This window comes from Acromyrmex echinatior, chromosome 17 (genome assembly GCF_024713525.1).
Source record: "Acromyrmex echinatior isolate Ae372 chromosome 17, ASM2471352v2, whole genome shotgun sequence".
NCBI lineage: Eukaryota > Metazoa > Arthropoda > Insecta > Hymenoptera > Formicidae > Acromyrmex > Acromyrmex echinatior.
Window position 1 is genome coordinate 9,059,974 of NC_141868.1, and position 12,212 is coordinate 9,072,185.

The window sequence follows — 12,212 nt, forward strand, 5'->3', positions numbered from 1 at the left end:
ATTAGCGTGGTTCATTAACGCGATTGTAAACGACCTGCCTCAACTCTACAACGTCATTAGCATACTTACAATCGAAGATCGCACCACGCTCGTACCGGAAACCATGGAACGAGTTCGTGTTATCATCTTTACCTTCTAACCAAGTTACAATTTCCACTTGCAATCGCAAGTCCAAACAGATTTAGCAGATGCTAATGATTTCCGTATCCTAATTATTCAAACATTATATATATATATATATACATATATATATATATATTTATATTATCTCGCATTCTAACAATAAAATTATGATCTTACATAATTGCTACCTTCTTTTGATTTATTTTATTAAAATTTTTATTTGCTCAATTTCTTTCACTTCTTTATTTCTTTATACATGATATAAGATATTTATATACAATAGACATAATAAAAATATTATGTACACATATTATTTGATAAAGTTATAAATGATAAACTAATTTAAATTGCGATGCTTGATTTTAGCCCTCTCCCAAAAAAAGCTGAACACGGCGCACCAATCACGAGCAACAACAAATATGATTTATTATTTGGCGTGACTACAAGTGAAGCTTTATGGAAGTTTGCGGAAAAAGATGTCCTGCAAGGATTCGAAGGAGAAAGAAGAGACAGAATCATCCGTACATATGTGAGAAATGCATACGTCTATCATCTCACAGAAATATTTTATACAGTAAGTCATTGTCCTTTATTTCAATTAATTGAATGATAACGAATTTTATATGATAATAGTTGTACAATGTCTAAATCTTGACTCCGATTCTTTAAGACTTCTAATTTAAAATTTTAATTCTAATAAAAAAATTCTTATTTGATAAAAACATTTAATATTTTTCTCTCTATGCCTAAAATCAGAATTTAAAATTATTTTCCTAGAATATAAAGAAATCTTCGAAAACTAGACAATAGCAATTTTGAAAAAGTAACGATAAATTATATTTATTGCTAGCAGTATGTGACGTGCCGCGCATATTTGCGGGGCGTACAACGTTGGATACGCGCGGAATTTATCGCAGGACGTAATTGTTACGTTTCACATAACGATTGAATCGCGAGCATTGCATTTTGTCCAAATACACCGACAATGCAATTTCATTTGGCAAACGCGTTATCGGTCTATGCAGGTCGGGCATTACTTAATAATTATAGCCAATTAAATAATTATGACTGCGACAATATATTTTTACGAGCGCTAATAGCAGATAAACGCGCTTGAACGCATTCCTGATCTAACGATAAGAGAAAATAAATCTGATATTGCGTGCAAAACTCGCTCCAGCTTTATTTTAACAATTTTTTAGTTAGAACATAATCGAAAATTATTTTAAAAGAACAATTTGATTTCAGTTAAATGATATGATGAATTTTTCAATCTCTTTATTTTATTTTTATTTAAACGTACACTATCGCTGAAAGTTTTCGATACACTCTTTATAAAATATATATTAAAGATATATTGTTAATAATATATTTTAAGCAATGCTCTTATTTAATCAATTAAAAAATGTAATATCTTAACGAGAAGACTAACAAATTATACTGATAATTTTCTAGTAACCATTTGCCACGTAAACGATAGACTTGGAATTCCTTTTGTATTCAGGTGGTGAATGAGTATACTGACTGGGAGCGAACAGTTCAACACCCCGTCAATACAAAAGATGCATGTGTGCAGGCATTGAGCGATGCACAATTCGTGGCACCGCTTGTACAAACTGGAGATCTCTTCACCTTGAGGCACACTAAGAAACCGAATAATCCTCATATTGCACCGATCCTCGACAGCGAGGAGGAACCTATGCCTAAGACTTACTTTTACGTGTTCGACTATCAAATGAAAGACGGCGATTACCCTCAGGTATGTAAAACTAACAGAAAGATGAAATTATGATTTTATAATCATACTTATGCGTGATCAGAAATTAAAAATCTGCTACATAAAATTTATAAATAAATTAAAAATCCTGTTTACAGGATTTGCATTTTCGCAGAAGGCGAAAAATCAATTCTGACGTGATACGATCTAATAAATAAATAAATCTTAAGAATCAATTTTTTAACTTATTACATTATATTCGCAATTTTGTAATTAAATTAAGATTTATATAAAAAAGAATTGTAAACATCATTTATGCTATTTTTGCATTTTATAAAATTAATTACATTTGTATGTTGCTCAGAACATCGTAATTCCAAAATTTTAACCCTCGATATACATAACAAAAAGTTAATAGCGTAAAATTTTACGTTCAACACACTATAACGAGTATTTGATGAGTTAACCAATTTTCGGGTAACACCGTCCAATTATGGATTTATTTCACTTTTGTTCTATATGTTTCAATCGTGGCTTGTTAAAATGATAATGCTTTTCGCTCCCATGGGTGCTTAGCTTCATTAATTGCTGGGATGCAAGTTTAGCAAAGGCAATTATTCGTTTGTTGGTGGCGCTGGATATTCTCATGTAACCGCGTGATGACTGTTTTCCTTCTGTCTCTCTGCCATCGTCCATTCGCTATTGCCGGTTGAAATTATCGGCATGTTTACGTTCAATTATGCACAGATTACATTATATGCATGGTGTTATATTATTGTTCACCGCGATGTGCCACGACGCCTCTCATTATCAGTGCGAACTCAGACTCTTTTGATAAAATTCGAATATGTATAATATACGTATTACATCATTTTCATATAATATCTTATAATCAACATATTTCATGTAATGTTTTTAAAAATTATTTTTTAAAATATAAAATCAATTTCAAAAATTTGATTAGGCATTTAGTTAATAGATATCATTATATGTTAAACAATAAAATTTTTTGGACAAGAAGAGACAAAAAAGATTAAAGAATTATTAAACCACAATTATTGATTTAAGCAATTCTTATTAAATTATCAGATTATTTATTTTATAAAAATAAATTATTTTATCTATATTTTATTCTCTTTATTACATTATTTACTATATTATAGAAAGATAAAAATTGCAATTAATAAACAAATAGGTGACACTACAAATCTTGAATTTATTTCAAAAGATTCTTTTCCACTTAAATTTATTGCGCAGAAATTCTATTAGATCAATAATTGATCCAACGAGTGGTCGATTAGATAACAGAATAGGAATGTGAGAGACTCTACAGTTTCCAGAGAAATTCCGTTGAGTAAATATGTACGGAGATCGCGTCGGTAGAATAATCAGTCGAATCGCGGGACTATCGTGCTGCTTTCCGTTGTTTGTGATGCTGTCCCAACCTGGTGGCATCTAACATTCTGCCTTTATCTCGCGGTACGCGTCTCCTCTGTTGTTTGCTATCGTAAAACAGATAGAGAATCCTTCTCCACCGGGTTGCATCCATAATTACTCTGAATAAACAGTTACAGGTTGCCAACATTTCGACCATTTCACTCGTAATTATGCTCGTACATTAATTATTGATTCAGTTAATATCCTTTTCTATCCAGAATGTTTCATTAGTACGCGTCATGCAGAAATTTACGCTTATTGCATATCAACGCAACAGTTCAATTATTTTATAATATATGTTTTACTTTGGATAAGCAACACGTTTTTATGCAATGTAGGACAACTGATACTTTTTCTCCAAGTTAAAATATATTCCATTTATTTTATTTAGTTTGTATCTTTCCATCGGCAATGTTTCTCTCTTTTATCCAGATATATTCAACTTTCTGGTTTACATGTATATTAGCCCCAGGATAATTCGTTTGTTTAAAATAATTATTATATACTTTATTTGTTTAATCCAAGATAAATTGAATAAAAATAAATCGAATAAAAAAGAGCAAATTTCTTTACTTAATTTCGTAATTAATAATTGTAAAAAATAAGATAAAATGCGAAGTAAATGCAGATAGTCTCTTACGAGCCATATTTTGTTAACTTAACAAAATATCATGGAATTAAAAGAGTTCATTTTTTGCATTTTTTTGCTTATATTATTTGAATTAAAGAGAATATTAGAGAGTAATGAAAATGCAACGATCACGTTCTTTAGTTACGAATAAATGCCTTACGAAGACAAGACACACATATCCTACTTTAGAAGATAATAGAAAGATTCGATTTACGATGGAACCGGTGCACGTACGTCGAATATAATAAGGATGCCATTGCGTCATTTGCAGTCGACGCGTTTCTCATGACAGCCATTACGAAGTACGAACCCAATTCTATTTCAATTTACGTTAAAATTATTTGCAGAGCTAATCAGTTTATCTGCTTTTTTTCCCATTCTTTTATCCCCTATAAGTTTTTAAAAAATATATATTAAATGTTTTTATTTTATCGTTCAATAAATATAAATTGTGAGAAAGCGAGATTATTGCGGTAGATTAAGAGTGATTTTATGCTTTTTTTTTTACAAACAGCTTGTAAAAAACATGTATTTTAAAATATATTTAATTCTTATATTTATTATATTTAATAAACTATAAATTGTTTTTTTTGTTATCTCAATGAACTAATAAAATTAAAATATTTTAATTTCACAAACTGTTATCGTACCATCTGCGTTTTTTTATAAAAACATATAAACAACAAACCGCGCTTTTAATAGCAAGTGAAAAAAATACCAGATAATTTGAAAAATTATGTTAAATTATATTACAATTACATTTATCATACAAGATGAGTAAACGTACAAAGCAAAATTGAGAAAAAGCCTCATACGCTAGCATTCTAATAAAAACAACATCGTATATAAATCTCGTTTCACTTATCTTTATTGTAATGTACAAACGAAATTCGTTAGTTTATCAACCTTACTTTTTAAAATCTGTTTTAGTAATTGGGGCTGATAACGTTATTTGAAAAATAATCTGATTTTCATGACAAGAATTTAAAAAAAGAAGATCTTTGATCAATTAGATGACCATGTTACGTTTTTTGGGATTGGTTCGTATTCATAGTCCGTTCATAATCGTATTGCGGTCGCGTACATAGGCCAAAGGACGAGACGGTTTCGTCGATGTGTGAGCAGCACAAAATATTCCAGTCATGTCACGAGCACCACATGCACGGCAACACGCCACCGCGTTTGTTCACAATACAATTTTCCTACTTTTTCACATTCGCCAGCAATACCTTGTCCTACAGGCAGGCATCTTCCCGTTCTCTCTACACTTATTCTTTACTCTGCCTGCAAAAACCGATTTTCCAATAGTTCAAAGTACATCATATTAGGTGGTTGGATGTTTCGAAAAGTCTGTAATAAAAATTTATAAAGAGTCTCATTTCGGATAATTTTATTTAATCAATATAAGAGTCACTGTAAAATTTGCCTTTAAAAATTGATTAACAATTTTTTTTTCTATCGTCTTATCAATCTTTCAAAACTGAACAAATTCGTAAAATTTATTTTTTAGAAAGAAAATTATTTAAGAGGAGTAGTATTATATGTTTTATATGATCAGAATACAAATCATCTCATGCGATTCTTTAAGATACGAAAAGATATAAAAGAGGTTTGATTCGTATATACAATGAAAATTAATATAAAGCAAAAAGGTAATTTGGAGCAAAGCCATTTTTGCATTTTCTTTTTGTCTAAGAGCAAAAAGAACAAAGAGGCTAAAAAAGAAGGAGTTTCTCACGAATTCGTTAATACTCTCACGATAGCAACTTGTAATTTACCGGTAAAGTGAAAACAGACATTGCGGGTGGGTCGCAATCGATTCTACCAGGACGAACGAAATTCATCCCGAGGATCGTTGGGGGATTTGCAAGGACCCATCGATACGCAGAGGATTTGCGAAGCCGACGTTCAAAATCTATCAGTACGTGCGCCACCTCGTCCATTCCAGGATGCTAGGCTCCTCACGGATCCTTTTAAAACGTTCTCTCGTGTTGTAATTCGATCGAAGACGATTTCCTTCAAAGGATTCGTTCACCGCGAAAAAGAAAATTTTCGTAAACCTTCGGCACTGATCGTCACGAAGACGATCTGTAATGCGATATTTGGAAGATCGTATTCTACAGTAATATCGGATCGAAATAATATAACAGATTTTGTAAACAAAACTCTCTTCATAAAATGAAAGTAAATTTTAATATCTCTGCTATTACAATAGTAATCGGTTGACTTTTTTTTAACATTTAATCGCATAATTAGTATCAATGTTTTAATTTGTTTGATGGTGATTGATACGTTGATGAAGAAGAAAAAAGACTAAATGAAAATGAAACTAGGAAAATCTTTCTGTGTCGAATCAGGGTTTCTATTGCGTCACTCGTCGTGATTGCTATTTCTCCATTTCGCGCGAGGAAAATGAGAATACGACCCCGCTTTGCAGTTCTCTCTTCCACCGTTCGTCCAAAGAGAGGCTGATAGGAGAGAAAAAAAGAAACGAGGGTGGGTGAAGAGTGCAATGGAAAGCAACTGCAAGTTGGAAAAAGGCATTACGAGAAAGTCTGCCCTCAAAACCCTGCCTGCCGCAAAATATATCCTTTCCTTTTAGAAAATCTTTAAATAAAATTTAATGTTGGGAATATGAAAATGCCTAAGGAATGATTTAAGCAGTCACTCAACAAATAAAAAATAATTTATTGCTGACTTTATGTCTTATTTTTTTAATGAAAGAATGATTTTTTCATTTTGTTTAATTTTTTTTTGAAAAAACTTAAATAATTCTACATTTAAAATATAATGTGACTTAAATGTAAGAAGTAAAATTAAAAACTGATTAAAAAGTTTAATCAACCGTCGAAATATATACATTTCGCATTAAGTAAATACTAGAATTTTATGAAATGAACGTTACTCTATTTCTCATTTCTTGTTTTAAACGAAGAAGAAATATTATTTATCTTTAAAATTGCCTCTCCTCCAATTTTCTTGAACTAAAATATACAATTTGCAATGCGTTAGAGATCCTAATTCTAAGGTTAAATTAAGCTATAATAGACGCGAAGAAACTGAAAGAAAGGATCGAAAAGACGATGAAACGAATTATTTAATTAAAGCTCTCCAGTACAAGGTTTCGAAACCGGGCTTCTTCTACTCTTGTCGCGACAATCCTTTACCGGCTAATTGGGGAGTATCCTGTCTAATGAGCGAAGAAAGGAGGGCAAAACGATGTGAAACAAAACGCCGAGGGCTAACAAAAAATCTGAAACGAAGGCTTCGCGAGTCCCGCGTGGAGATTATCCGTTTCGTCCGATTTCTTTCTCTTTGTAATGCTTTGTACTGAGAATTTTTCACCAACGGTAAACGTAACCACCCCAAAAATCCACGGCGTTTATCTTGGCCGTTTGTATAATTACAACGCTCTGAAACTGTGATAATATAATAAATGGAAACATGAAATAAATTCAAATAGTAAACACGCATTTGGTTGCACATATTGTAATTAATTTTAATTGCTCGTTCGATCAACATTAATAATCGGTGCAAAATTATTTGTTCATCGTGCATATCGTTATCGTAAAGTGTAATAAAAGATGAAATAGTTTTAATTGCTGTGTTCGCTGCGTACATTTCATCTGCCTGTGTATAACTATTAAAATTAATAATAATGATGAGAAATACAATCCAATAAAAATTTTATAGAGTGCGTTAATAGAGTAAAATTAAAGAGACTACTTTAAACTTTATAATATTACTTTTATGAAATGATTTGAATATAGAATTATATATAAAAAGTTTTTATTAAATTGCTAAATTAATTAAAAAAAAAAACAAATCAAAGCTAATATTTAATTTTATTAAAATGTGAAGGTATCTCTATTTTCATAAATTAATGTTATTTTTTATTAATGATTAATTTGTAATAAATATTAAAATATTAATTATGGTATTAAATATTAATAATTAATATTCATTAAAAGATTAAACTAACTTTAAAAAACGAACATTATATAAAGCAGTCTTTGAATTAATTATTAATGAATAACTTACGTTTATAAATAACGTGAAAATAACGAACAAAAAAAGTTAATTTATTTACATAATATGTACGCGTTTAACGTGAAATAGTATTCTAATCTAATGGGATGTTTATATAATATGATATAATAGTAAAGAGTAAAAAGAAAAATATTTATTTTTATTTTTAAATGTTTTTCCTGAAGCAGATGTGTCGGATTTTTTGATGTCTCTCGGAGATTTTTTTCATTTCATTATGTACAGACACGCGCTGCTCGTAGCGCATAGAACGCATTGCCGCAATAAAATATTCATCGCAAAGTTTACGGCTGTCAGCTGTCGTAGTCGTAGAGCATGGTTAACACAAGGCGGCTTAATATTCGCATCCGCTAAAGCGCAATTAAATTATTTGTTCCCCTAAAATATGCACCGTTGCGCTGGTTATGCATGCGCTTTTCGCGTGAATACTCACACGCAACAGGTATTTATGAATGCGATTTAGAAAAATGTTCACTGATAGGTGAACATTTTTGACCTCGTAGTGCTAGATGATTTATGCTCTCTCATTCGTCGACTGCCATCAACGGTACAAATATGAAATTGTATCGGTTTTGTGCGAAACACAAGTCATATCTTCTTCAAGGTTAAATTGAAATAATAACATAAGAATATTAATAAACAGAGAATAAATTTTGTTCGATTAATTGAATAACAGATAAATGAGAGTCAACCGTATAGTTGTGCGCTGTAGTTGTGCGCATAAATTGAAATTCATAGTATAATAATATTGGTAACTTAAAATGCAGGATTTTGTTTGTTTTATATAAAAGCTATAAAAAAATTATTCGTTATTCCACTTTTAAATTATTGATGCGTTTATATTATTTGCAAAATTTGTTTTAATTTAGCAAATTTTTAAAAAAACAAATTTTTATCCTTTCAGCGCTATATGTTTTAAAGATATTGGCTGCTCAGTGAGTGGTTTTTTTCTACTGAACGCTGCTTGATACTTGAATCCTAAGTATTAAAATAAAACATAATTTCTACACCAGAATTAATTATTATTTCTTATCTTTGTGATATATCATTTTAATAGATTGATAGATTTGTCATTGCTTTCAAATAAGCTCTCTTTGAAGTTATTAAAGAGTTTAAAGATTAAATAGCGGATGTGTGCTTGCGAACTCTTCATACTGTGACAAAGCAGAAGAAGAATCGGTCGTCGAGAAACAGCCACCAAATAGACGCGCTTTCAAACGGATGGCGCCATTTGGCGGAAAAAGCTTCGCCATTTTATGGCGGATGCCCGACAATTTGCATGCCCGTTCTTCCTAGTTTTGACGGGCAAACGAGCGCCGAAACGCGCTCGTAAGCTTAGTCACAAAACGCAGGCAAGTTCGCGATCGTGAACTACTACAGTTGCCCCAGTCCAAATGGCCGAGAAAAGTGCGAAACGGCTATCAGGATTAGTAACCACCACCGGTGGTGAATAATGATCAAGTTTATCGATAGGAGAAACGTACATAAAAATTTATGCTTTAGATTTCCTCGTTTCTTTTGTGCAACCGATACTATGAACGTGTGTAGCCATTTAAAACCTTCTAATCTTACTTTGACAATCATGCATCTCTCTCTGTTCCGCTAAATTTTTGATTACTTAATATTGAAAACAGTAAATAATTTTTTATAAACGAAACATTATCTGTGTTTGCATAAACAGTGATAAATTTGTCTCTTTATCTTTTTGCTTTTGATATTCTATTGTAATTCAATTTTAAAGCGCAATTAATAAGTAAATAAAAATTATTTACAAGATGCAAGATTTTTGTTCGTTTATTACGTCTAATCTATCTCGTTGACGCATGCGCGATTTTGTACGACGCGGAAATAACAGCCAATAGAAACAATCCCTCCATTTCGACCAGACTGTGCTTGATCCGCGTCTGAGTCGCCATTGTACCTCGGGGATCACAAGGATGGAAGTCGATCGCATTTTCGCCTGTTCGCTGGAAATTGCTGTGATCGTTCCGCGACAAAAAATTCGTACTGTCCAACTTTTTCTATTTAAATTTAAATCCACACGTATACGTTTGAGGAGAAATAATCATCTACACCTATGTCTGAAAAATCGATGTCAATCTCGCGACAATTCTTTAAAATTTTGTCGATGATCATCTCGTTTCTGTTTTTTAGTATGCAAATAATTGAGAGATATTTTATCTTCAAAAAATGAAACAATATTTATTTATAAAATTAATTTCACCTAATTAAGATATATATTTTTTTAAATATATACATTTGATAACGTTCATAGTTAAAATGATGTAGCTAAAATGTCAACAGAGTTGATAAAAACATTTAACTCCTATTAATACATGACTAGAATATTTTAGACGTAAATTATTCTTATGTCGAAATTAACTTCACCAAAGCATTGAATAAGACTACGTTTTATTTATTAATATATATTGTATACCTATATATAATGATCTTTCTACGACATCTTATCTTTGTAAGAATTGAGTCATAACTGAATTGATTTTTTGATAAATGACAGCCATTAAAACAGAAAAATCGACATTTTTGAAGAAACTAGGACCGCCCAGTTAATAATTGACGTTCTAAATTGAGCACGTAGTTATGCGCACGGTTGTTCCGCATACCAAAGGGAACGTGATGTATTACGTCAGAACGCTATTGTCACGTTATTACTCGTGTAGCTACTGTCACAACGTTACAGCGTTATCTCGTCAGCCAGCGAGATTACGATATGATAAATTAATCAAAATTAGACCGAATGCTAATTAGCGGTCGGAATACTTGTACACAATGCATGTATGTTCTTTAATATTTAATTATAATCCCGTTCCTTTACACACACATATACACACACACACACACACACACACACACACACACACACACACACATTTGATGTAAACCGTAGGACTAATTGTATCAACTCTTTAAGCTTTAAATCTACATTACAAAAGATTACGCGTTTCTATTCTTATTTTAGATTTAATATTTTTAAATATTAAATAGTATTACAAATAATTTTTAAACGTATTTAAAACCACATTATAGTATATTATTTTAACTGCAATAATTATAATTCTTAATTACAATTCTTTAAAATTTTGTGATGATCATCTCGTTTCTGTTTTTTAGTATGCAAATAATTGAGAGATATTTTGTCTTCAGAAAATGAAACAATATTTATTTATAAAATTAATTTCACTTTTATTAAGATTTTAATTAAGATTTACATTTTTTTAAATATACATTTGATAACGTTTATAGTTAAAATGATGTAGCTAAAATGTCAACAGAGTTTGTAATATAAAAAGTAGAGAAGAAAGTGATATTATGGCCAGTGTATATATAGATAGCATTTCTTAATATCTTCGCTATTATATCTTAATGATTACTTATGGAATTATTTGTTCAGTAGCTCGTTGTTATACCAGGATACTAATATGTCAATACTCAATAGTCAGCATTTATTATAACGTATTTTTATTTTCAAGTATTTCGAAATGTTTCTGAGATACATTTTAGCATTTAATTACACCTACTTCTTTATTTTTCTTAAACTTGAGTATATTATCATACGAATATATATATTTTTGAGTGTGTTTGCTATTTAATTTATTTGACTGTATATTTGGAATTATGCAAATTTAAACAATAGCATAGCGTTTTGCTAATGTAACCCTCTATTGGGTATTGATTATTTACGACCTCCTTTTTGAGATTTATACCAAAATAATTATTTGGTAATCGATTGTAACGATTATTCTCTACTATTAACCTGTAGTTTATATTACGTGTATTTTTAGTACCAAAATTTTTAATACTGAGTAGCTTATATATGTAGAAGTTTAGTGAATGTATATACATTTATTTGCATACATTTAAAAATGTTTACTTCTTTTTTAATTTTGTAATCAAATACTGTTTTCTAAACAAAAGCGTTTATTTAACGTGTTTGCTGTGTCTTTTTTTATAATTACATTCATAAGGCGTATTACTATGACAAAACGAGTTAGCTGAGTATCTTCTATAGTTTCATAAAAAACAATCTTAATACTGTACGCCTCAAATATTTCGCACGTCAGTAACAGCGCTATTAAATCAATTACGTTTAATAAATAAAACATCTCTTAAATGGCTATCTTTCTGGATATATAAGGATATTTAATAAATGCAAAGAAGACACAATATTAATTTAATTTTTAAAAGGAAAATTAAAACTTGCAAAGACATACAAAAACAAATTAGGTAAATTTCAAT

At 30.4% G+C, this 12,212-nt stretch overlaps 1 protein-coding gene across 2 annotated transcripts in view; it reads left to right on the plus strand.

Annotated features, from left to right (window-relative positions):
* NLG-4 (neuroligin 4) overlaps positions 1-12,212 on the plus strand; it is a 269,767-nt gene that overhangs the window by 180,419 nt on the left and 77,136 nt on the right. For both annotated transcript variants that reach the window (XM_087415318.1, XM_087415319.1), the window contains exons 7-8: positions 490-697; positions 1,628-1,882. In XM_087415318.1, the coding sequence (XP_087271444.1) occupies positions 490-697; positions 1,628-1,882 (463 nt within the window). The remainder of the gene's footprint in view (positions 1-489; positions 698-1,627; positions 1,883-12,212) is intronic.